General features: G+C 37.2%; 2 protein-coding genes across 3 annotated transcripts; one reads left to right on the top strand and one right to left on the bottom strand.

Annotated features, from left to right (window-relative positions):
- Window positions 1-324: 324 nt before the first annotated feature.
- Window positions 325-27,178, top strand: LOC128674770 (uncharacterized). 2 transcript variants are annotated; one of them, XM_053753654.1, is made up of 7 exons: window positions 325-451; window positions 21,953-22,114; window positions 22,783-22,934; window positions 23,475-23,679; window positions 24,128-24,274; window positions 24,982-25,134; window positions 25,264-27,178. In XM_053753654.1, the coding sequence occupies exons 1-7, from the start codon at window positions 412-414 to the stop codon at window positions 26,157-26,159; spliced, it is 1,755 nt and encodes a 584-aa protein (XP_053609629.1). In that variant the 5' UTR covers window positions 325-411; the 3' UTR covers window positions 26,160-27,178. The 2 variants fall into 2 exon arrangements, with proteins under 2 accessions (XP_053609629.1, XP_053609630.1); XM_053753655.2 differs by lacking the exon at window positions 325-451 and adding an exon at window positions 9,798-9,978.
- LOC135309834 (uncharacterized) lies at window positions 11,207-16,332 on the bottom strand. The gene is made up of 2 exons (XM_064436320.1): window positions 16,052-16,332; window positions 11,207-15,960 (listed from the first exon to the last, which is right to left on the bottom strand). Exon 2 carries the CDS (start codon window positions 15,879-15,881, stop codon window positions 14,757-14,759), a length of 1,125 nt encoding a protein of 374 aa, XP_064292390.1. The 5' UTR covers window positions 15,882-15,960; window positions 16,052-16,332; the 3' UTR covers window positions 11,207-14,756.
- Window positions 27,179-27,223: the final 45 nt, after the last annotated feature.

The following is a 27,223-nucleotide window of genomic DNA, read 5'->3' as shown; positions in this document are numbered from 1 at the left end:
ATGGGGCGAATCACCGTCGAAAATAAACGCGACTTGCCTCATTTCGTGATAAACTGTGTTTTGTGCCGTGATTGTTATATATCTTGCCGCTGCTGTGAATTATGAAAAAAGTTAAAATTTGTTATCATATAGATATAAAAACCAATATTTCTGACATTTTCGTACAAACTACAAGGAAATTGGATTGGGAAACTCGCTCACATTCATCCATCCATCCACAGATAAAAAATACCGAAATAACGATAATAATTTAACGTTATGTCGCTACTGTCACCACGGACTGTCACATTGTCATTATAACGTTAATGTGTTATAGTTATATTGATTAACAACAACTTTATAGTAAACAAAAACAAAAAATGCTTGCATTTACTTGACTGTAATAGTACCTAAACAAAAGAAGACAATATTATGGCCGCTTTGATGATAGACACTGAAGCATGGGATAGTGGTAAGTTAAGAAGTTTATTTTATACTAGGTACCTAGGTACCTAATGAGCAGAAGACAAACACAGACATTCGGCCCATCTGATGAAAAGTGTTCACTACAGCCTGAAACGACAGAGATGACGTCACATGCATACGGCATGCCCATCCTGAATCTTTATTTTATCGAACTCTCTTTTGTCTTTAGTCTCTAGGGAAATAAAACCATGGTCTCTGCCCCTGGTTAGGGACGCCAGCACAAGCACCGGGCGGCATTTTGGGACAATTTTACCCAGTTTTACCCCGTTTTGATGTGTGGGTTAACGTGATGGTGGTGGTAGATTCTATGTGTAGTTTTGCAGATTCTAAGTAACTACCCTAAGTAGTGTTATATCTTTGAGATCAATCTCAGATAATACATCTAACCCCATAATCTCTTCTGGCTGCAGCATATTTAGAGAATGCTCTAAATATGCTGCAGCTACGATACGATATACATGCTTTTAGAAATTGCATTTTTTTTTGTCTTGATTGATTGATAGATACATATATTTATTCATCCACATAACATTGTATAAACCTCTACCATACCGGAATATTTCATGATCAAATCAATTTGACGATCAGCCGCAGGTGTGGTCCTATGCTCACGTCGTATGATCACAATTTGTCAATCCCCTGAAGCTTTGAAGAGAGGAATTCGAGTACTACGTAGAGACCAAGCCAGGATGTATTTACTAGATAGAAGTACAAGTATTATGAGAAATTGTACTTTTTTATAAAGAATGAAATACATTTTTTTATTTTTACTTTACTTTAGTACCTACCTATATACTTACCCCAGTACGTCGTTTTTTAATTATCTTGCAATGCATTAATGTCACTATGTTCTCACCATTCAATTTTAATTTACCACTATACCTACTATATCACCAGATTGTATACCCAGGGTCGATCCTTGACTAGGGAACTCCCAAACGGTTTTGTGTCACGTTTTAAAGGCAATAAGATTTCATTTCTGGTCAAAAGAAAATCATAAAATCACGTCTTGTAAAACAACATTGTTAAATACCTTCCTATGGGAATAGGGAAGAAATGTCTGGCTATACCGCTTCTGCTTGACCTTGGCAAGAGGCAAACCCAAGAAGTGCTAGCTTGATGTCGTCAAGATGGGCGTGCGTGCCTATGGTCTGACAACTAAGGATGGCAAAAATCGTGCGATGTGGAATGGTAAAAGGAGGGGAGCAGATCCCAGGCTCCGACGATCTATGACTGGGAAATAACGGGGAAGAAGCTCAGATGAGAGAGAGGAAACAGAATTAGGTACTTACTTATATACAATCACTGTGCAACGTTTTTGTGCACTACAAAAAAATCTATTCACCTCTACAGTAAATCTCCTCTACGTGTTCGGGTAAACACCCCATAAGTATTTCGAGAGCCTTGCATCAAATATGCAGAGGCACGTGTGTAGCTACGGCTGCGTACCCTAAATCGTGCAATTTGTCCGTCTTGAAGATCTGAGTTATATAGATTTACAAGGTACCCACGTGATCGTAGTAGTTACTCTTTTAATTAGTCTCAGTAGTTAGTCTTTTAATTGAAAATAAATTTCTATTCACAATTCAACAAATTTGAAATATTATCATCGTTTTCACCTCCACTTTTAATCCAAAATTACAAACGTAAATATAAAATTAACACGTTCGCTGACAGTAAGCACTTTCTTTGATACGACAATACGGCAGTAAAATGTTCCATACAAAATAATACCCCGTGGACTGACGTACTTACAGAAAATAACATTTAAATTATGTCTTAGTACGACACTACGTTCGGAGACGTGAACGACCAACGACGTAGTGCTATGTGCATGCAATTTTTTCTACCTTAATACGACACTACGTCCCTAGACGTCAACGTCTACAGACGTAGTGCCTTGACGGACATATAACTATACAACTTAATACGACACTACGTCCCTAGACGTCAACGTCTACAGACGTAGTGCCTTGTCGGACATATAACTATACAACTTAATACGACACTACGTCCCTAGACGTCAACGTCTACAGACGTAGTGCCTTGTCGGACATATAACTATACAACTTAATACGACACTACGTCCCTAGACGTCAACGTCTACAGACGTAGTGCCTTGACGGACATACAACTTTATATCTTAATACGACACTACGCCCCAAGACGTCAACGTCCACCGACGTTGTTTTCTGTCGGATACATGTTTATATCCATGAATAAGATACAACGTCTATTAACGTAATATTTTGTTGGACATTATTCGTCGTTAGTATAGTTCTAACGGTTCTTAGACGTTTAAAGAAAAAGGAAATAAGTAAAAAACCAATTTCTAAAATAATTCTTTATTTTAAATTTCAGTATATTACTGAAAAAAAAAAAAAACGTTTACGAAAGTAGTAAGTTATTATATTAATGAAATAAACTCGAAAATGAAATAATGACATGTTATCCATCTTTTACAGTTTTCTTGATATTGCAAAGGTAAAAAAATAAAAAAATTCAAACCCGAATAACAGTTTCATCATTCATTTACTTACTTAATAAAAACAAATAAAATCAACAAATTGAAGAGAAAAATGTTATGAAATAATTAAACTTTTGGCAAAATATGTAAACTTAACATAATGAGATCTTCTATCACTGATTGCTAACAATCATAATTAAAATAATTTAACTTTGAAAAAAAACATGTATTTTTTTACGTTTTATATTAGTACTTCTTATTTACTTAATTATTTATTCAATAAAATCAGTCGTAAAAAATTATATTAATTAGCTCGACAAGATATGAACTGGAACTTTTATCCATTATTTATTTTTGATTTTTTTTTGTGGTGAAATAAAAATATTAATAAGAGCTAAGAACACCCCTGTGCTTGCTGTTCCAGGAGTTGGTGGTAGTCTTGGAAACATTCAGGACATAATGCGGAAAGTCCAGGGCAACCAATGCACCTGTAGCTAGTTTCGACTCTTTTCTTATTCTTGGAACACATTTTGCACATCAGAAACGAGTATTTTTTCTTAGAATTTTCGGGTGCAGGCTGGCGTCTTGGCCAATGTCCCCAAAATTTAGGCTCTTGCCTGGGATCAACAATATTTTTTTGGAGGTTGTTGTGTAGTCTATTATTATTTTTGCTTATAGTCAACAGTAAATCTTTGCCCTTACAATTTTCTTTCAAGTCTATCAATTTTTTAATCAGCTGCTCCCGATACATAGATAACTCATATTTAGAATTATTCAATACATATTTTTTGTATAAATAAAACGAGTTCCATACCGCAGTGTCCAAGAGATGAAAAAGCACTTTCTTATACCATCTTATGGTTTTTCTCGGCGATGAATAATAGTTAATCATTTGATCAGACCTATCTACTCCGGACATGAACTTATTATATGTTGCTACCTCTATAGGCTTCTTAACAATTTTTCCATATCTGTTGGTAGTCTCTATCATACGGGGATGGTCTCTTGTGGTCAACATAGTAACCGGTCGTTTATCAACCCATTTACTAACATATACTTTATTTTTCCTAACCCAAACATGTTCGCCTTTTTTCAATTTTCTGTCAACTACTTCCTTCGGATTATCTTTCCTGTTTACTCGTAGTGTACCGTTAGTGTGTGTCTTTAAATCTAACAGTCGCTGGGAAAGATTAACTGAGTTGTAATAGTTATCCATGAAAAGATGGTGGCCTTTCAATAAATACGGTCCCATCAATTGCATTACTAACCGTTCAAGTTTTGTGCATTCTGTACCAGTCGACATATTGCTGTCGTCTTTTCCGCTATACATTATTACGTCCAAAACATAACCATCAGCGGTTGCTAGTACATAGAACTTTATTCCATATCTTGCCTTCTTAGATTTAATGTATTGCCGGAAATAAAGCCGACCTCGATATAATAATAACGATTCATCTAAACTAAGCTCTTTTTCAGGTTTGTAGACGTTTCTAAAATTCATAGTTAATATGTCAATAATTTTTTTAATCTTATCAGCACCTTTTGCGCCCAGCTCTGAACAACATAAGCATCGAAGTATCTGCTCATAACGTCGCGAAGTGTGGAAATATCGGATGAAAATACAGAGGGTCATCGTGAGTAAATAGTTTTTGTTGTTTAGGAATGCGAACATGACCATGTAGTAATGAAAGTCCAAGAAATTTTCTCATTTCTTCAAGGGTAACATGACGAAAAGACTGAGATCGACAATGACGAGTGGAAGGTCTGTTCAAATTGCACAAGGCTGTGCCATAATTATTAGTACACTGGACGAGATATTCCATCAACTCTTTTGGAAAAACATGGTCGAAGACCTGTTCAACACTAGTTAGAGAACTAACTTCAAATTGTATACCTTGTGAAGCGGAATCGAACTCAAAATCGGGAATTCCGTCAGTAGTATTTGACCACAACTGCTCTTCAGGTTCTGGAGATTTTCGTTGTACTGTAGAATCTATATTATCAGACTGAGAAAACAGAGATACGACAAGAGATGGTGAATTTTCTACTGAATCTGGTACACCATGTTCGTTAGGGTTATCGTCAGGTTCAGAATCTGAACTTAAATTCGTGATATGCGACTTACTCGAATCCGATGAAGCAACCGGGCCTCGGGACGTATGTTGCCTTCTAATTGAAAATATATCTTCTGAGGAACTAGAGGAAGCAAGCTGCTGCTGTGGCTCATAGTTCTCATCGGAGCCATAATCACCATCATTGTCTTCATATGGATCCGGTTCAGCTTCCGAATTTGAAGATCCTTCGTCGAAGATATTTAGCGGACGTCGGTTGCGCTTGTTTCCTGACATCTAAAAATTATAAGTCATAGGTATTATAGTAAAATATACATATTACAGTGTAAGTAGAACATATACTGACTCTTATGTATTAGTATTATTACTATAGTATACGTTACACAAGGTACGGTATTCATTTAAAATAATAATCATATAAAAATAACGAGATTGAAATATTTTACTTACGATTTACGCTCGATAAACGCGTGGTGTGCACAATGCGGCACTGACCGGACTGAATGTTCTAGAATACAAGCGTGCGTTGACGCCGCTCGACGTAGTACACATACGCGGGTCATTCACTTGTGTTTGTGTAAAGAGCGAGACAGCAATATAAAACTACCTTTAAACCCTGGTAATACGACAGTTAGAAATATGAGATTGCTTACAATGTGACAGTAGATATTGCTCTTCATAAGACTAGTATGGTAAATTGTCGTCGATTGACGTAGTGCGAATTTTCTAAACAAAAAGTAGACCGTCGTTCGACGTACTGTCACAATGCATAATTTAAATTTCCCGCCTTTCGACGTACTGTCAGCGAACGTGTTAATATTCCCGATCAGAGGACCCTTCGATATCCCCTCACAGAATCGTTTCTCTTATGATGATCCGTCATGGTATGACGCGCTGACCTTGTAGTTATAGGTAGGTTTGTTTGTGCAGAATGCAGACCACTGCACGGGATCAAAGCATCGACTAATCAAGTGGAAAATAACCTTTATTTATGTGGCCATGGACTGTTTCCATATCTATCTCTGACTGAACTAAAAAATCGAGCCTCTGAATGTGTTTATTACCAGGGAAACCACAGCACCAGTATTTTATAATAGTGTACACATGTTTCTACACATGGTAGTTAAGACTCGTGTCGTCGTGGTTTCGTATAGTTTTCCCAGCGGTTCCCTGAAAAACGTAGTGATTATACTATAACACCTACGGTCCGTAGTTGACCCATTTCGGCCTCCTTTCAGTGGCTGGCGGAAACGAAACTAACGTTGAATTACTTTGACAATACAAGCCTTCAAACTGATTGACTACCAAAAGCTAAACTTCATTATTATTATTACTTATATTCTTCCTCCACGTTATTGGAGAAATTAATGCCTACATTATAATCAAGGGGTGAAAGCAGAAGATACCCTTTCATTTTGATCCAAACAAAAAATATAGCAATGCAACACACAGTGCAATATACTGTCGTAGCCTTGATGCTTGAAGTTTCGTAGCACAGCTACTTAGTACTAGATTACGTAGCACAAATCTCTGTAGAGTTACTTAAAACGTAGTTTCATAAGAAAACCTTACCGATGATTCTTTCTTTATGTCGTTGAAAGTTGAGAAGCACAGAAAAAATTCTGATTTACCACGTGTTTTGCTATAAGTACATTAGTTCGCTTCAACAAATATTTTTCTATAGCCTATCTAGCAGTGTAGCACAAGGCTAATATTCCGTGCATTGTACAGCGACGACGTCCTGCATGTCACGACCTGTTCAGATTCCTTTTACAGCCTTTTCATTACGGACACTAAACTAGTTCAGTTATAGCAATTTTATGGGCTAATGCAAGGGAAGCATTTAATTTTTTTCTTTCGACGTTTTAATTATTATAACCGACGAGGCGACGAGGTATGAAGTTATTGCCATAATTCAGAATTTATTGATTGATTTGACTAGCAAATAGTAGCTTTGCGACATAAGTAGCTCGACAAAAAAGAAAAAAAAAATACCGGACTTAATTCTATCCTTGTAGTTAGGTTTAGGATGACCTACTTTAAAATTTGTTACAATTGTTTTAATATCACAAACAGTTAAGACTGCCAATGCTAGACCTCCCATAGCATATGTTACCCGGGTAAAGTAGATTTACTTAAACTAAACTTTAACCTCCAAATTGTCAGTTAAATGTTATATACCTACTTATGTGACGATTGTTGAACCACCCACTTGAACTCTGAAAACATAACTGTGCACACCATTCTACAATCGTGAACTCCTGAAAGTGAGAACAATAGTCAAATGCTGAGTTAATCCATTTTATTACCGACCCGATCCATAAATTGTGATGATAAGTAGATAGATAAAAAGTTTATTTGTAATTACAACACCAAGCACAACACATCCAGACTCATTAACACAAAAGAACAATACACACGATATGTGATGAATTGAAATAGACTCGCCTGGAGTTGGGAGGGTTTCCTAGGCACCCTTGGGATTTTAATTAACTTATGTAATAACAGTCTCCCGGTCACTAATGAAACTCCATAAATCTTGTTAACAAGTAAGGTGATCAGACTTCCCGAGGGTGGCTCCCTACAGGCTGAGATTCCACAATTCCACAATCATGGAACAGGCACACAGATGATCGCGGTCTTTTTAGGACACAAGTCTGGGCAAAAATTGCCTTTTAAAATAAAATAAGATATTTTTTTAAGTACATACCTGGTTACTGGTAGATCAAGCTCTAACTGTGGCGTTGTTTTTCTCTCAGGTTTTCTTACTTACTGACTCCTGTTTATATCAAAGTAACCTGAAGGAGACCTGGCTTTGTGACCATATATAACTACTTACTACTTACCTAAATAGCTTCTTAACTACTTACATATATAACTACTTACCTAAATAGCTTCTTAAAAAAATAACCGCCAAATACCTACGTTGCCTTTAAACGATCACGACCTTCGAATGTTCGGCATTGTGGTATAACATATTTGTCGTTAGCCAATTGTTTCTAGGTCCCCGTACCCCAGGTGAGGCGCAGGCTATAAATCAGCCGCCGCGTCCCCGAGTCTCGTCTCATAAATATCTGGTAAGCAGGACATGCGTGTACAACACCGATAGATATTTCACACGTCGTTGCAGCTGAACCTTCTGGATTTATGATTTGTCAGCGTCGATTTCTAAAAGAAACGGGAAATATTGTTTTGCCGAGTTGTAATAGAAATGTGTAAGAAATATCTCAGATAATTTAATCAAAAAAATTTGTAGTGTGAGTTGCAGATATACCTACCGAGACCAGCCAATTATACAAATGTAATTCTATGATGGGACCATCTCACGACTGAAATCTCTGGGTAAAATCAAGAAGAGTCCTGTGGGCCTTTTGGTCAAAATAATAGGTCGTCCGACTCATCCATCCTCGGCAATAATAGATGCCAAACCCACTTATTTATTGCCACCAACCCAGTGATTTTGTTGATCGCACGCCTTTCGATGTTAAATTCATGAAACGCTCTCAGTCGCTCCCGTATGGTTGCCATGACAACACCTTTTCAAAATGGCGGCGACGGCCGGCTTCCCGCGCTTTCCCAATGTTTCCCGCCTATCGATCCGGGTTGCGTTCGGAAACGTCACTGGCCTAGATTTAAGTTTACGAAATTCAAGAGCATAGTTTAAGTACTTAACTTTTCTTCCTAGATTTTGTTTCGTTTAGTATTTTATAATAGTTTTATTTTTATTTCGTTTAGTATTCAATAACAGTTTTAACTAGGTAACCTGGTTAATGTTGCTATAACATTTGGAGATAACGACTGATTTTTGAATTCATACAATCCATCTTTCAGGCAACTGAGATGTGGGAAGAATTTATTTAAAATAATGTACCTACTTGTATGCAAGGGAAAATGGGGTAGGTAGGTAATTAATTTATTTCACTGATAAGAAGTGATGTCCCTTTCAATTAAAATATTTTCCAGGAGTGAGCTACCAAGAAAGACAGAGTAGGTAAATGTGTGCAGGATATAAGAAAATAGCCAAAATATACAAAACGATTGATTACGCGCAATAGTGGGGAGTTTGGACTTTCCAGATTCGTTTTATTAGTGGTCATAGGTGTGGTAGTTAATTTTCAGTTCAGCTTACGATAGCTGAATGGGAGGTTCAGTGACCGTCGCGGGTCGGCGGCCTGCGCTCGTTGTGTAACTTAACCAACGATTTTCACCAAAAAAGTCCAGAAATTGGAGCCTGCTGGAATGGGGTCACTTCAGACTAGATGTCCTAAAAGTTTGTAGTTAATCTTTTGACTTTAGACGTTAATCCTTTGAATGTAGACCAGAGCAGAAGTATGTTATTTTCAAAACTGATATGATGATATAAATATTCACAGTTCTTGCATATGTTTATATTGCACATCATATACCTACCTATTTTGAACTAAAATTGAATACTACTTTGCCACATATTTTAATACTTCTTCGCTTAAACACATAACTACATAGATCTGCAGCACTTGTGGCAGTTGTAGCTTATTTTACGGACAACAAATCATTTTGATGTTTCAGCTACTAACGGTGTAAGTTTTATTTTAAACTCAACACAAGAATCCGATTTATTTTACTATTTAATTTTCTTATCAGTCAGCTTTCAAAATTAATGTACTTACTAAATTTAATCGAACATTTTAATATGCATAGAAGGTACTGAGGTTGAGAAAACCAGGAGCTTGCTCCACGCAGTGATGAAACTTGATCCCAAATCAGCCTCATCCTGAAACGCAATCCTGCGCGTTACGGAAGGCTTCCGTTTAGGAACGTACCTAAATTCCTCCCCTCAGTGCGTCGCCGGCTCTCGAGGTCGACGCCGCGTCGCCCATAACCTCAAACGCGGTTCAACGCACTGCGCGACAAACAAAGAGTATTGAACGAATCAGTGAATGAACGTATAGTGTTGACAAATGGAAACTGGATAAATTGAACTACCTACTACTGGTGAGTGGAGAGTTGTTTGCAGACGCAGGGGAAGCTGGTGCTCGGCGCGTGCCGTGGTTTACTTTGCTGGCCTGTAATTGAGGGAGGGTTAATTCAACGTGTTGTAAACGAGAGACGTCTTTTCCTTATTACGTTATACATATTATACTTTTAGAGGGTAGACATAACATAGGGTACTTAAGTACTCAGATTATGAAAAATCAATTTTCTACATAAATAAAATTCCTTCCCATACATTTGCTCGGGTTTACGATGTAGAAGGATAATTTAATTCTTTAATACATACTTTTAGAGCACTTATTCCAACTTATTCGATCGTTCTGATCATTCTCTACATCGCATTACACGAAGAAAATATAATTGGTGCCCAACGTGTAACAAAGTAGACTTAACAAAACAATTTGAGCAAAATGCAAAAATTTTAGACAAAAAGTTTCCGTACAACTATCAGCTAGGATTTGTCTACAAACCGTTCTCCTGTAGCCATTAGTTACAGAGCGAGGGTGGTCCCTGCAGGGTTCACACATCAACATCAGTGTCGCATCACTGACTGGAGGGGTCTAAACTATGCATGTGGGGAAAATATGACGACGACGATTCAATTTCTGATACGAGCAATGTTTTGGATAATGCTTTCGCTTTTTCCGAGCATTTGGGAATTTAAAAAACATTTATAAAGTAAATTAAAATGGGAATGGGAAAAAAACAAAGATCATACTTTTTTGTACACTGAGTACACATGAGAGAGCTGGACATGGACTGAGGGGGTCTCACTCATAGACTTCCTTGAAGGCTGGTTGGTTATTATTCAGATTCATGTGATTGGATGCCATCTGCGTCCAACTGGTTTAGGTATTTTATTATTTTTCAATTACTACATATCTGCCAGTGCTGTCGTGAACATTAACAGTTCACATTAATGATGTCTGCTAAAATATTCCCAAAAACATGCGCATAAATTCTCTTCGGCCGCTAACGTAATCATTAACGTTGTATCTACTACAATTATTATTTATCTGTGAAGACAGGTTTCTTTTATTCCAAAATTAAAAAAATAATGATCAGATTATGCCACTAAGCATTAGATAAAGAATTTTATTTTAGTAGAAAGTATTATAGTTTTTCATTGCCCCCTTTTTCGGGTACGTACTAAAAATAGACACTTTCGCATCCTTACTGTACATATAAGATCTTATCTTAATTCTTCAGGAGTGTTGGAAATAAACTCTTGTGTTGCTGTAAACAAAGTTTTTATTTTGTATTAACTAACATTCACTATTTCTTACTATCGACTTAAACTAACATTTTAAAATATAAAGGTACATACCTGTAAACAAAGAAACGACAATAAAGTTTATTTCTTACACTTTTTATCAAAATTATATCCACCAATTTATTTCACAATACAATCATCAACAAATTATTTTACCACCTCCTATATTTTGAAATTATTCTGTCTGACGTCTATCGACTTGACATTGACGTGACTGAACGCGGCAAATTTAAATAACAGAACTGTTTTACCAACTTTACCATGCTGCTTTGTCGACAACGCAAAGCGCGGCAAATTCAAAATGAAGAAATAATAATCTTATTTCTTTACATCTCCCCCCCTCGGAGGAAATTTCTTCTCGAAATTTCTATCATATGATATCACTCTTCTTATTCTTGTAGTAACTCCTCTTTACCTGGGACAGGAATAAGCTTTGTTATGTGGAAAAGATTTGATTCTATTTTCTTGTGACCTGTATCTACTCTATAAATTGAGTTAGAAATTTTTTCAATTATCTTATATGGCCCAATTTTCAATTCATCTAGTTTTTTCCTGTTTAATTTATTCCCATTTTCCACAAAGACCATATCTCCAACATTAAATATCCAAGGTTTTCGTTTTTTGTCAAATAATCTTTTATTGTATTCATGTGATTTTATAGTATTTGCAAATGCAATATTTTTATCCCTTATCCAATCATTATGTGATACTTCTTGCTTGAGTTGTTCTGGTAGAATTGATACATTTGTACCATACAACAGATAAGATGGTGAAAATCCAGTAACTGAGTGATCAGTTTTATTGTATATGCTTACACATTCTTGAGCTATGGATGTCCAAGCCTGCTTTTTCTCACTTTCATTGATTCGACATCTAATTTTATTCACTAATGTTTGGTTTAGTCTTTCATTAAGACCATTAGAGAATGGTGCATTTACTGCTGTAAATACTATTGGTATCTGTTTGTCATCCAAAAACTTTTTGAATTCATAAGAATTTATACCTGGGTATTGGTCTGTGAGAATCATACCTATGACCTCTGTTTCCGATATATTCTTGACAAGCTTTATGAAATCATTTGCAGTCTGAGTCTTCGAAGTAAGAATAAACGCGTACCTGGTAAAATGATCTACTAACAAATGAAGATATTTTTTTGTAGATCTTGAGCCTCCGAAACCTCCTATTGTGTCTATAGAAATTATCTCAAAAGGTCTTGTGGCTGGTCCTAGATGAGACAAGTGTCCAAATTTGCCATGTCCTCTTGATTTATTTTTTATACAAGTCGTACAGTTCCTACAAATCTTTCTGATGTTTGCTGACATTTCATTTGTAGAAAAGAGAGGACCAACCATTTTCTGCATTTGTCCGACACCAATATGACATAAGCTTTCGTGGACATTTTTAAGAAGTTTTAAACTGAATCTTTCTGATAAAATTATCTTTTCCTTGTTTCCAACTTTTTTGTAGTATAGATTTTCCTTTTTTATTAATTTATTTTTATTCTTTTGTATTTCTGTATTACTTTCTTGATCTTCTATAATATCTTCCAAATTTATCAAATTCACTACTTTTAATTGCTCATCTGTATTTTCATTTATCTCCAATACTGGGTTTCGGCTTAAGCAGTCCGCCTCGAGATTATTTTTCCCAGGAGCGTATTTTATTTTAAATTCGTATTGCGACAAATAATATGTCAAATCTCCCAGTTCCTCATCAGTTCTTGATTTTAAATTCATATTTTCTAAAGGTTTGTGGTCTGAGTACACTGTAAATGACCTACCCAATAACCAATATTGCCAGTATCTAACAGCTTCTCTTATAGCTAAACATTCTAAATATATAGCTTTCTTTTTCTTCTGGGCTTCGTTTAGTTTTTTTGAGAAATAAGCTACTGGTTTTTCTTTTCCATCTAGTTGTACCTGTTTTAAAATAGCGCCTACGCCTTCTATAGAAGCATCAGTGTAAATATTGATAGGCAAATTTTTGTCAAATATTTCTAGAATCGGTTGAGAGCATAATAGATTTTTTACCATATCAAACGATTTTCGACATTCATCAGACCAAACAAACTTCTGATTTTTTCTTAATAAATTGTGCAAAGGATCTAATATTATAGCGCTCCTCGGTATGTATTCGTGGTAAAAATTAATTTTCCCAAGAAACTGTCTTATATGCTTTTGAGTTTTGGGAATAGGAAAATTCTTAATGGAAATGACATTGTCTTTGACTGGCTGAACTGAATTATTTTGAATTATATGACCGAGATATTTAACCGAGTTTGACGCAAATGTGCATTTTGTGAATTTTAGTCTAAATCCTTCTTTTTTTATAGCGTCCAGTAATTGCGTCAAATGATTAATGTGTTCATCAAAACTCCTTGAAAAAACCAAAATATCGTCTATAAAATTAGCAGCAAATTCTGAAAGATTGTATTTTCTTAGAATATTACTTAAAATTCTTTGGAAAATTGCTGGGGATGTTTTTAAACCAAAGGGTAAGCAGGTCCACTGAAAATGACCTTCTTGAGTTACGAATCCTGTCTTCTTTCTGTCTTCTATCCGCAAGGGAATAGACCAGAACGCAGAATTTATATCTAAGGTTGAAAAAAAAGTACAGTTTCTAGTCTTAATTACTAAGTCTTCAATTAAAGGGAAAGGTTGAGCTTGAGGTACCACAATTTTGTTCAGATCCCTGAAGTCTATACATAATCTTGATTTCTTGTTATCCTCTTTTTTAAATGCTAGTGTTACGGGTGCTGCAAAAGGACTGTAAGATTCTTCTATTAGCTTGTTATCTAATAATTTTGCTATTTGATGTTCTATTTCTTTTTTATCTTCCATAGTGCATTTATAAGGCCTTTTACTGCAGTATTTTTCCACTGATAAGTCTATTCTCGCTTCATACCCATTAACAGTACCAACATCGTATTTATCTTTTGCAAAGACAGATTTGTATTCATTTATCAACTTATTTATATTTTCCTTTTTATCTTCATCTAAATGATTTATTTTCATTTCAAAGTCTTCTTCATTTACATGTTCATTGAAATTTATTTCGTATTTTTTTAAGATACTACTGTTTTCTTTTTCTTTTCCTGATGTGTAATTAAAAGTTGTACTAAATTCTTCTACTTTATCGACTTTATCATTATTTGGATACCTTTTCTGTATAATTTCTAAGTCTTCAGTTTGAATAAGTTTAAATATTTTTATTAAATCTAATCCAATTAAAAAGTCATACTTAAAATTTTTTCCATCAATAATGTACACATCAACTTGTTTTTCTAATCCAAAAATCTTTACTTTTAAGCTTGTCAAACCACTTGTCTTTTGAACACCATTAATTGTTATTAAATTTGCTTCATTTGTATAAGTATTGTTCTCGTTCTTTTTTAACTTCAATAATTTTGAATTTATCAAAGAGACATTAGAGCCTGAGTCATAGACTCCGTTTATTTGTAATTTATCATTTATAATTAGTTTGACAGTTATCAATGGTGTTACTATTAGTTTTTTTGATCAGCCTCGTTTAATTCTGCTTCAATTACTGAATTATTGACATGCCTAATGGAATTTTTCTTAATTTTTTCCTCTTCTTTTTCTTTAAACCAGCATAAATTTTCAGAATGATAACGCGAGCCCTTATTTAATTTTTCACATATTTTGCATGGAATTTTTGTTTCGGTTTTAACATAAGACTTCTGATTTCCATAATTTCTCTTGGCCACAAAATTTCTTTTATTCATCGAGTGTTCATGCTTATTCAGCTCATTAAATAAATCCATTGTATCTTTTAGAATTTCTCGGTCTATTTTGTTTAAAATGAATTCTGGTAATCCCGCTGCAATAAGATCTGTCAAAGTACCTGTATCAATTGATGGTCTCATCTCCAGCAGAAGTTTTTCCTTTTTTATAGCGTATTCTAGTAAAGAACCATCTTTGTATTTAAAAAACAGTGCGTAAGTGACTGGGTTCCATCCCTTATTGGCGAATGTCTCACAAAATTTGCTTTTCCATATAGACCATTCAGATTTGAATGACAATTTCATAATCATAGAACTATACCAGTCAGCGCAGGTCTTATCCAAAAACAATCTGAGTGTTTCAATTTTTTTTTCATCCGATGTTACCTCACATCGCAAACATTCTTTTTCAAAAATGTCAATCCACAGATTTGCGTTGGCATTTTTACTAGTAAATTTTTCTAATACAAATTTTTCTGCAATTGATTTTAAACTTTGCTGCCTATTTGCTTGCGTGGTTTCTATAAACTTTTCAAATAATTTTTCTAGTGTACCTGACTCGTTCTTCTGCGCCACTTCTTCTTCTATTATTTCTTCTAAAAATTGATCTCCAAATTGCACGTTTCCGTCTTCATCTAAATAAATTCCAGCCAATTCTTGTGTCATTGTTATCCAGACTCTTCTTGTTTGGAACCTTTTTTTTAAGCTATTCTTCACTTTATTATATGCAGAGGTTTTAATGATTTCTTTGTGATGGCCAACCGCCTGAAACTCCTCAGGTATTGCATACACTTTGTTGTCCTTAGTGGTTATTGAGGTTATAGAATACACATTTGACTTTCCATCACTTCCGGGCAATAATGTAAATTTAAATTGAAGTTTCTCCATTTTTCATTAAAACAAGATTGTCGTTTTATAAGATCTTATCTTAATTCTTCAGGAGTGTTGGAAATAAACTCTTGTGTTGCTGTAAACAAAGTTTTTATTTTGTATTAACTAACATTCACTATTTCTTACTATCGACTTAAACTAACATTTTAAAATATAAAGGTACATACCTGTAAACAAAGAAACGACAATAAAGTTTATTTCTTACACTTTTTATCAAAATTATATCCACCAATTTATTTCACAATACAATCATCAACAAATTATTTTACCACCTCCTATATTTTGAAATTATTCTGTCTGACGTCTATCGACTTGACATTGACGTGACTGAACGCGGCAAATTTAAATAACAGAACTGTTTTACCAACTTTACCATGCTGCTTTGTCGACAACGCAAAGCGCGGCAAATTCAAAATGAAGAAATAATAATCTTATTTCTTTACATACATAAAATCGCTGCAGGTGAACCATAACAAAATTAATATTATTTAACAAATTTTTCCTTAATCATTTCTAAATCTCAGTGGAAATCCGTCTGAGAATATAAAGAGATAAGATCCGCCAAAAGCAGTGAGTAATGAGAGGAATCTGTGTAAGAAACGGGTCGTCGTTTATGGCGCTCCAGCCGATTGCCCCAATCTAAAGCAAAACTCGGCTCTTCCAGAGACACGCTCAAATTGATCGGGATTACTTATCCGTAGAACACACGTCAGTGTCGGTCGAGAGGACTTTGTATTAGAATTAGAAACAAACCAAAATTGGCCGGCATCTGTTCATTAATTCTGAAAAACGTCTTGAAGAAATTGCCATCTGGTTGATTATCACTATGAGTGTAGTAGGTATTGTAAAATCTCGCTACTAGGTAAAAGAGTTAATGCAAAGCACCTAGACGCTTTAAAGTTGAATAATGCCCTTCTCTAACATAGAGCTTAGTGATATTCGAAGAAATATTAAAACTTTTAAAATATGTGGTGATAGGTGCTATCAATTTAATTTCCACCGGCACCGACGTCGGTCGTGGGATTTACGACCAATCAATTCCTTGGAACTTGTTGTATCTGTACATCCGTAGTAGCCGATTCAATTTACGAGGGACAACTAACCCATAAATTTAATTAGTACTTACTAGACACATTTACAATCTTGAAAGACACGACGATTCTTCTCCGATTGCGCCTTGTAATGGGACTTTTGACAATCATATTTAATCATAATCTTCATCTCTTCGCCATAACACGTACACTGAATGCACAGGTGGACGTGGACGAGAGGTGGATTCTCTCATTGACTTTCTTGAATACTGGTTGATTATTATTCAGGTTCGTGTGATTGTAATTGGATCATAAATGAAATTGAAATGGAATTTTATTATATTTTTTAAACTTTCAAGGTTCACGTTAATGATTTCTGCTAAAATGTTCCCACTTACATACTTAATAGCCTTATGGGCATCAATATTAAATTATCGATGCAAATCTTTCAAATCCCATTTTTGATAATCCTAATTGCTTCCTGGAACCGGGAAAGGGCGATTGCTGCCAATAAATAACGATCAGGAGCATGTAGACCGCCATTACTGACTTGTGGACTGATAGACAGACAGACAGACATTGCATAACAACAGTCGCCGGGTCGTTCAACCCCAATAGAACTTGCATTAATGAATTGCAAACTCTTCTATGAAAGAATTAATGTTCATTTTTGAATGACACAGTCCAATAAAAGCATTTTTGCTATAATAGGGGTGGACCTAAATAGTATTTTTTGTAGTATTGAGCTTTAAAAAGTAGATATTAAAGTAGAAATTTGAGTGTTGTCGAAAATATTACCGTTTAAAGGGAAGGAATATCAAAATATTTGAAATACTGCGGCGAGCTGGGCCCCGTGGCGGCCGTACACAAAACGAATCAATAGTTTAATCCACGATCGTGTTATTCATGTACGATTAATTTATTACATTTTCGAGGTTTTTGGGGTTTCTTTTTATAGTTTAATGGGCAAAGGAGCATGCAGTTCGCCTGATGGTAAGCAAACACAAAACCTCATAGACCATCTCATATAAGCTGAGCATGTTCCTTTAAAATAACGCTTGTTTTAATATTAGGCACCTGAGATAAAAAGTTGCACACGGCTATATACTGCTGACAGCAATGTCATGTGACGTGGCGCACGTATGAAAATACTTTAAAAATACATTCACATAAAAATACATTAAACATTTAGGTATTACGACAACAGAGGGTTGAACTGCAATCAAATTCACTAAATCTAGCCATTTATTTAAAATCATTATACCTAGTCAGATTTGCTTTTATGTTTTTTTTTATAAATAACTGCAATCAAGCTTGGTTATCATTTTACTTAGGAGACATTTTAATGCATTGAAAAAAACAGGAACTTGCGCCCCCGCCCGCCGGCACGCGACGCCGAGCGGGCGGGAAATCCGATTTGCAGCCCTCTGCAGCGACACGACAACTGTTCTGAATTTCAAATACATTGTATTACTACTTCCAATATGAACATGTGTGGTGGAGAAAACAAATTTAATACATACACGAAAACATATAATTTAAAAATTGTTCTTGGAGCATAGACGAAAGTAATTTCATAAGTTAATATTTATTTATTAGTTTCATGCAAATAAAAGGAGTCAGATTTCTAAATCCGATAATATTGCTTTTTGTAAAGAAGTTACGGAATATTCTTAACGCCGACCTGAGTCGGATAACAAGAAAATTCTCTCAAAAAGAATTTCTTTAAGATGTAACACTTGATTGGCGAATAAATAATATAAAATATCAAAATATTTTTGACTTCATCGATAGGGAAAAGTTAAAAGAAAGTCGTATCCGGCAAATTGCCTATTGCATTGTAAGCACACATTAAATAGCGCGTGCTTGTCATCCGAATGTCTGTCTGTCAGATGACTTCTCCAAAATTAGCATACTGATGGCGGAAGACGAGTTGGTATTCATTGCGCGGAGCTAAGCGGCAAATTGTTCACTTGCCTCTAATTGCGCCCTTTAGGTTCTTGGCTCATTCGGTTCTCAAAATGTTATTCATAAGTTATGGGCACAGGAATTTTTACTTTTAAAATTTCTGAATTCAACATTTCGTGAAATCAATATCGTCCAGGAATTTGATAACTGCTTACATCAGTACCAAATGTTAGCTTGCGACTCAGTTTCCACACTTTCCACAATCCAACTTTTATGTACCTAAATTAAAACAGATGTTCTTAAATAAAAATAATGATTAAGTAGTAAACTAATACCTTATTAAAGCTAAATACAATATATAGACTAATCAAACTAACAATGAATAAATAATACAACCTCCTGACTTGATTACTCAATTAATTACCCCTCGAATGAAATGGAATCGAACCGGGAGCAAGTTTGGGTACTAATTAGATAGAACTACCGAACAGGTTTCAGGTACAGATAGGATTTGGATAAAACGAGGTACAAATAGGATTCGACCTTCTACCTTTCAACCACAAGCACTTTCATAAAAGTTTAATACCTAGCATTGAAGACCACAATGCTGAACTCGGTTTTAATCAACACAACAAATACCCAGCGGCCTGGCGGCGGCTCGTTAGCCACAAAGCGAGACGAGATAACTGTCCACCTCCACCCCCCGCCCACCGCCCGAGCGGGGGGCTTTGGGAGGCGCTATTAGTTATTGACAGAGGTTTTTTCTATAAGAAGTTACGGTATAGAACATCATAGGTGTATTGCCATAAAGATACGGACAGTGGTCTAGAGTAAACACTAATTGGATGATAATAATATGTAACTATTTATATCGGAATAAAAATCTCCATGTCATTAGCGAATTTATTGCAGTTCTCAATAATCGAGATAAACTTTGTTATGTTGAAACAAACGGTTAGACTTGTCGTTGGAATTGAAGAGTGTCCCTTTCCTCGACCTCGTGATCAAACTAAATCAATTCAGAGTTTTAACTTTTCTAAATATTATTAAATATAGAATTGTGTATAATTCAAAAAAATACAGTAAAAAATAATAAATCACCTTCACTTAGAACGAATCCCCACCCCCGCAGACTCCGCGGGCGGCCGCCGCCGCTGTCCACATCTCAATTATGAAGCGCCACACATGAGGTCCTCCATTCATCGCATTGATTACTACTGAAACCCCTGGGTTACGTAATAAAATCTAGACGGTACCTATTAATATATAAGTTGATAAGTTTTTATGACACTAACCGAAGAAATAGGATGACAATTACCGATACTGTGCGAGCATAGGTAGTTATTACGCAGTAAGAACAAAAGGTATATTACAAACATATAACATGTAGTATCGATCCTCATTCAATAACAGTCTTTTCAATTGTCGCTTGCCAATACACCCTTTAACCCTTAATTCAAACCTGACCACAAAAGGCCAGGCTGTTTTAGTGTCACTGTATCCACAGTAGGGAGAGGGTCCGGTCGCAGACAGGTGACAGGGCAAACGAGGGTCGGACTTTAGATGACTCTTTTGGCACCTGTTGTTTATTTTATTGCTTCCGCATTTGTGCAATTGACGTCACATCAACATACACAAGTTCATCTATACTTCTATACTATTATTATAAAGAGGTAAGCGTATGTATGTTTGAGGCGGGTAATCTCCGAAACTACCGAACCGATTTCGAAAATTCTTTCACCATTAGGAAGCTACATTATCCAAGATTGCTATATTTTATCTCATAATTCCCCGAGCAACATCTAGTCTTCTATATATATAAAAGCGAAAAACACTCACTCGTGAGCGTTTTTCGCTTTTACTACTGAGCCCATGAAGATGAAATTTGGCAGGAAGGTCAATACTTACCTTATTAGTTGACTACTTGAACATATCATGATGAGAAACACTAGAGTCACATCAAATTAGAAAGCTACTGTTAGTTATGTACTTTATGTGTTACAATATGTATTATAGTTTTCCTAACTAATTAGACTTCTGACAATTTTTATGGAAGTAAATGAAAAAATATACCTACTTACAAATATTTCTTCGATCCTAATTTATGTCTCTCCACCGCAGTCACTTTCGATAACTGTGATTGGCAGGTCTGCCGTCTGCCACGGATATAGTCAGTTTTACCTCCCGAAATTTGAGACCGGACTTGCAAGGAGTTGGAAACCCAAACTTATAATCTACTCGCTTGTTGGAAGCCCTTTGTTTACTGAATTTAAGCGAAAAATAATGTCATAAAACTGAAACGAACATAAACAAGCAAAAAATGTGAATATGGTTCTTTGGAAGCGTAATAGTAACTAAATATTTAAATAATAAAAAACTTAAAATTTACGTGAACTTAATTAAAAATGTATAACCTAGCTACTACAATATGATCTTGATAGAGGACCTAAACTTAATTTTGCGATGCATTAAAAAAATCATACATCGCAAAATAAAGGTTTATTTCTTGTTTGAGTAAGTATTCCTAGATCCAGACAGTAGATCTGAGAGAATAAGGACAAAAGCCCCCTGAAATATAAATCTACACAACTTTATTGCTTCACACGCACTTTTAAAACCATACATTTTCACCTTGTTCACGCGAAATCCAGTTGCATTATTAAACACGCCATCCATTATTACAGCCTGCGACTGCATCCTAATATTTACACGTTGTAAACGATAACTTGTGCCGAGAGGGGCGCAAATTCCCAATAAACAATACTTATGGGGCGCGGAGGGGCTGCCCTGGGGAGCCGCGTTTCATTTCACTGCATATGCTGAAGTCTTTATGCTAGGGGAACGTCTTTGATGGGAAAGTCTTAGGGTTTGAATGTTTTTGAGGGGATGTTGATGGGAAATCCCTGAGATGCATGTATAGTTCTGGAAGAAATTTTCCTTTTTATTCGATTTAAATAAATGCCTAGTTTTTACAAGACGTTTTTTTTAGTATTACGACTTTCCTTTAGTAAACTACTGTGATTACTTAGAAAGAAGATCGTATACCTACAGTACATTATAGACGTCCTCAACTCTAGTGCTGTCAAGGTTCTTGGTATGTGTTTAGCTTACAAATTCTTTCATTTTCAGCCGAGATGTGGAGCTGCGTGGAAAGCAGCGCCGGCAGCGGAGTGGCGCCGTGCGCACGCGGCAAACACTCTGCTACTTTGCTCGGAGGATATGTCTACGTTCTGGGGGGCAGGGGAGCGGGGGGCTCCGTGCCGCTGAGAGACTTCTGGAGGTACTGTCTTGGTGAGTAGAGGCAACAAAAATGAGATTTTACTAGCATACACCAATTAAATAAGTAGTACGTGGTATAAACGGCATGCAATCCCTATGAAATCCGTATCTCGTATGAGCCTCCTTCAAGTGCTGTTCTGACGAAAACGAAAGAATACAGCTACCAAAAAATATACATATCGCTCTGATGAGCAGATCTTTATAATGAAATCATTAAACAAAAAATCGAAATCTAATGCGTCTAACAGATACCTCTATGAACAAAAGGCGCAAAATCAATAGATACTCAATTGTCGTGAAAACATTTACATAGAACTCAATTGAAAATCTTCACAAGCCTTCACTTTCAAACTCCCTGTCGTTGTCAGATCTCAAACATGGTGTATCCTAATTGGTGCACTTCTCTCGACCCAATTACTGAGGTTCGAGTGGCTCTAGAGAGCTGAGAGCGACACGTTACCGAGTGCCTCTTCAGCAATGAACGCTGACTTTACAGCGCAACTCGTTCAGAAACTTTGCACAGATGTTATATCGGGGATAAATAAATCAATGACTATCTAATTTGACATATCGTATGGAAATACCTAGGTACAAAAAGCTTAGTCCACATTTGCCTTGAAACTTATATCCTGACAGTGAATAGAATCAGTCAGCAAATTGCAATCGTTCTTGGACTACAGCGACAGGCGAGTGGCAGCGGCTGGAGTGCCGAGGTGAGCCCCCACCCGCGCTGCAGGAGCACAGCGTGACGGCGCACGAGGGGCGTCTCTACGTGTTCGGCGGCGAGAGCGCGCTGGCCAACGACACGCCGCTGTGGATATACGACACTGAGGTATGGTGTTGCTGCCTGTGAGTAGAGGTGTGTGCTCCCGTCCTAGTATACCACTCCATATTCGCCCGTGGATGTTGCATGAGACTAAGGGACACAACCTAACAACCAAGAACAATCTGCTCTGAATACACATACTTATGTACCTATACGAGATTGATGTAAAGAATGTTCTTCTTTACATACGTAGCGCAATTGGGCGCTACTTCCATGCAAATTAGACCATCTTTACGTATATATTACGTTCTTGCTAGCTGAAGGTAAACTGATTTTGCTAGCATCGCGTGACACATTGTCTCCATATATTTTGATTTGTCTCGATTGGTAAGTCTACAGGCCTACAACATGCAATATTATGCAAAAATTGTCAAGAAATAAATTATTGATCATGAATAGGTTTACCGGGTTATGGGAATAATTTACAATATTTCTTGTGTTATGTAAGTATTAACCTCTATGGTCGATGAAGAAGCAATTGCCGGGATTGCGCTCAAATGATAGAAGATACCTACAAAAACTAAAAAATGTTTTACCAACTTCCAGAGCCAAGTCTGGCGCAAACTGCCCGGCCACGGCAGTTTTACGGCAATCCTGCGCCGACGCGGGCCGCGGGAGCCGCGGGGGGCGGGGGCCGGGCCGCGCGGGAGGAGGGGACATTCCGCACACACGTTGAAGGACTGCCTGCTCATATATGGAGGGTACAAGGACTTGAGGGGGTCTACGAACGAGCTCTGGGCGTTTCACTACGGTAAGTGCCTTAATAAAATAAATAAAATAAAATAAAAAATACTTAATAAATTAATACTTTATGCCACACACTAACGGCAAACGGTAGTGTATAGCTGGCACAGATCATTTAGCTGGCATGAGTGAAGAGAAATCGCACACATTGAGCCTAGCCCCAAAGTAAGTTCGAGACTTGTGTTATAGGATACTATAACTCAACGATACTATATTTTATAACAATACATATATTGGCCCGGGTCTTGGATGTTTATCTATATAAGTTAAACATCCAAGACCGGGGCCAATCAGAAAAATATCATTTCCCAACAAGACCCGAATAATTGCTCAACGTGCTTATTATGTAGGCAGCTTATGGACTTTCAGCCAACCTCCACACGTCCAGGCCGGACATGATCGGATATAAAGAAATCGGCCTTCAATAAAGTAATGTCCCTAATTAATGATTTCAGAATCAGAAAGCTGGCAGCAGGTGCGCACGGCCAGCGCCGGTCCGGCGCGGCACCGGCACGCCGCAGCTCTGCACGACAACCGGCTGTACGTGCACGGCGGACAGTGCGACCTCAGGGAGAGCGCTGATCTCTGGCATTATGATACTAGTAAGTACTAACATTGTATATGCTTGAACTGCCTTTTCAGCTTTAGGTACAAGTGGAAAGCGAGACTTGAATGAGATGATTTTCTTCGAAAAGCACAAAAAGGGGACGTAGAATATGTCGGTTGGGAGTCACTCAATGATTACTGGATAGATATTCAAGACCTATGCGTATTTGGACTCTTAATTACCTACTCTGTTGGTTCAGTGACCCCGAAGTAGATCTTGGCATTCGAAAAGAAATGGCTCCAGACTCTGGAGTACAGTCGTCTCGCGTTGGTTCCACAGTTGACAGCTCCCACCTCATGCAGCCTCCACAGTATCGCTCAAATGTTATTTCGACTACTTTTTACTCTATCCAACGGCCATTCAAACGGCCCTACTGCTGGGACATAGGCCTTCCTTATGTATGAATAAGGAGTATGGGCCATGACTCAACCCGCGGCGCATTGCGGATTGGCGGGTTTTAACGACTGCAAATAGATACTGCCGGGACCGCTTAACGAGGAAGGGACACAGATAATACATTTTTGGTGACCGAACATTGTGACTAGTAGTAACTTAACCGCCAATATCGCAAGCCGAACGAAATATAGATTCATGTATTTAATGGACCATAGGACAGAACAGACGACCTCTCTTGTTTCGGATGCCGAAATCCCTTTTAGGTCAATGAGCCAGATGTATTTAAAAACTTTTATTTTGTTGTAGTATCCAGAGTGTGGTCTCAAGTCCGGTCCCCCGCTAAGCTGTCCCCGAGCGCTCGCAGCGGTCACGCGGGGCTGCGCGCTGGGGCACACTTCTACATCTTCGGAGGAGAGGCCAACGGGCATCCTACCAATGAGCTTTGGAGGTTCCACTTCGGTAAGATTCGAATCCAATATTTGTTACGTCCTCTAAGTCGCCCGCGTTTTCTAAAACTTGTAGACTTCTATATTTTGTTATAGCTACGAGTATAACGTCACATCATTATACTAACTTTATATTTTTCAGCAACTGAAACGTGGGAGCGAATAATCCAAGGCATAAAATGGCCATCACCACGAGTTGACTCCTGTGTGCTGCTAGTACCAGCCAGATTGAGATCTGCCGGCGGGGATGGGGTACGGGATTGTAACGGGGGAGGAGAGACGGGCGCGGGGAGAGGCGAAAGTCCTGCCGGCTTCATGAGAGAAATCTCCAAACTTTCTTCCGTCCACATTCGACGCGCAGCGCGGTGCTCCTACAGCGTATTGGCCGCAGAAAGAGATTCTACCGAAAGTCTAGTCCGACATGAAGCAGCTTTGGCCAAATCACATTCAGCATATGCCATCGATGAGCGACAGCCGGCCGACGGGGGCGACAGTCCACGAGAAGGTGATATCCCAGACAATTGCGAAGTCGCCCGAGAACCGATCTCTGTCCCAAACTTCGCAGATATGGTGCTTCCTACACCAGTCCTGTCGCCAATTGAAGCTGCGAAGTTGGTCTATTTGGACTCTGAGGAGGAAGAAGAGGCAAAACGCGAGACGGCCCGACGTCGGAAGGCTCGAGCCTTCCCGAAATCTGCTTCTGTACGATTCACAAGAGAGACTGCGACAGTTATTACTCGCGAAGACGATACAGAGCTATCAACATCAGATTACGCTAGCGCTGAGCGTGTGAATAGACTTTCAGGAGCATCTTTGGGCTTCAGTAATCCTCACTATTTAGGACCTGATGTCAGAGCTTTGGGGATAGCCTTGACCCCAGATTCGGGGCTAGGTCCAGCGATGGAAATGCAAGAGATGAGGTCTACGGGCGCGAAGAGAGATTCACGTTTGCATCTGCTTCTGGTCGGCGGGAAGGAACCGCCACACCGCGCGTTGTTGCAGAGTCCTCTATCCATGTGGACTTATCGACTTCTCTAGACCCATATTTTCGTCCATTAGCAGTAGAATAGGCCTTTCAGGAATTATATTTAGATTTAGGGACATTTGAAAATTGTATTTAGATAGATGTCCATAACGGGCAGAAATTGAAAAAAGTTAGGAATGAGCAGAGTTTATAGACTCAGTTTTTAGATTAGGCAAGTGTGATGAAAGAAATATACGAAATATATCATTATGGATCACTGAGATGAGAAGTTTCTTGAAATAACATAATAATTACATAATGTTACATACTTATGAGAAGTTTCCTTTTCATGAAAATGAGGTTTGGTTTGAACAGACAGAATCATTGTGACGTCCACTATAGCGTAAGGAAAGACCGGGTACAACAATGTGCCAACTCCAGTATTTTAAATTTTTGATATAATTACCTCTTATTACAATTTTTAAGTTTTGTTTTTAAGTGTTAAAGTTGTGGTTGTATGTTAATTTTTCTTTTAGTGTTAAGTGTTTGTTATTATTTTATATTGCGTACAAATTTCTTCTAGCCATTATAGGTTTCTAGCCTAATCTGCGTGTACTGAGAGAAGTGGTCGTATGACCGCTGTGCACATCTAATACCGCAACACAGATTGCATGAATAGTATCTAAAATTATCGAAATTATATGCAATTCCATAAAATAAATGCTTATGTACGCACGAACCTTTATAAAACTGCGTTTTCACATCACTGTTATGTTTTAAACAATTTGTTTTTGTTTATTAAGTAAAATATTTTTCGTTGCCATAAGTTTTCTACAATATGTACTGTAATAAAATACTCTCGTAGTATGTCAGAATGGAACATTCCAGATGTTATTAAATGTAGTAACGTCCAACACTGCATTTTATTTTGCTTCTCCATCCCTTATGCCATTTCAGTTGGGCTGGGGCTCCTCGTACAACTGCGCCAGAGAACTCTGCTTCTGATGGGGTCCACATTCGGCCTCTGGATCTCTTTGTAAATATTGGCCCTACAGGTGGAAGGGTGTTCTTTGGATTTGGTATTTCGAGCTGTGACTTTTGTTTTCTATTTCTCTAAAATGTTTACGAATTGTGATAC

This window comes from Plodia interpunctella, chromosome 13, assembly GCF_027563975.2.
Source record: "Plodia interpunctella isolate USDA-ARS_2022_Savannah chromosome 13, ilPloInte3.2, whole genome shotgun sequence".
NCBI lineage: Eukaryota > Metazoa > Arthropoda > Insecta > Lepidoptera > Pyralidae > Plodia > Plodia interpunctella.
The sequence above is the reverse complement of the archived record's forward strand: the minus strand, read 5'-3'. Positions and strand labels throughout refer to the sequence as shown.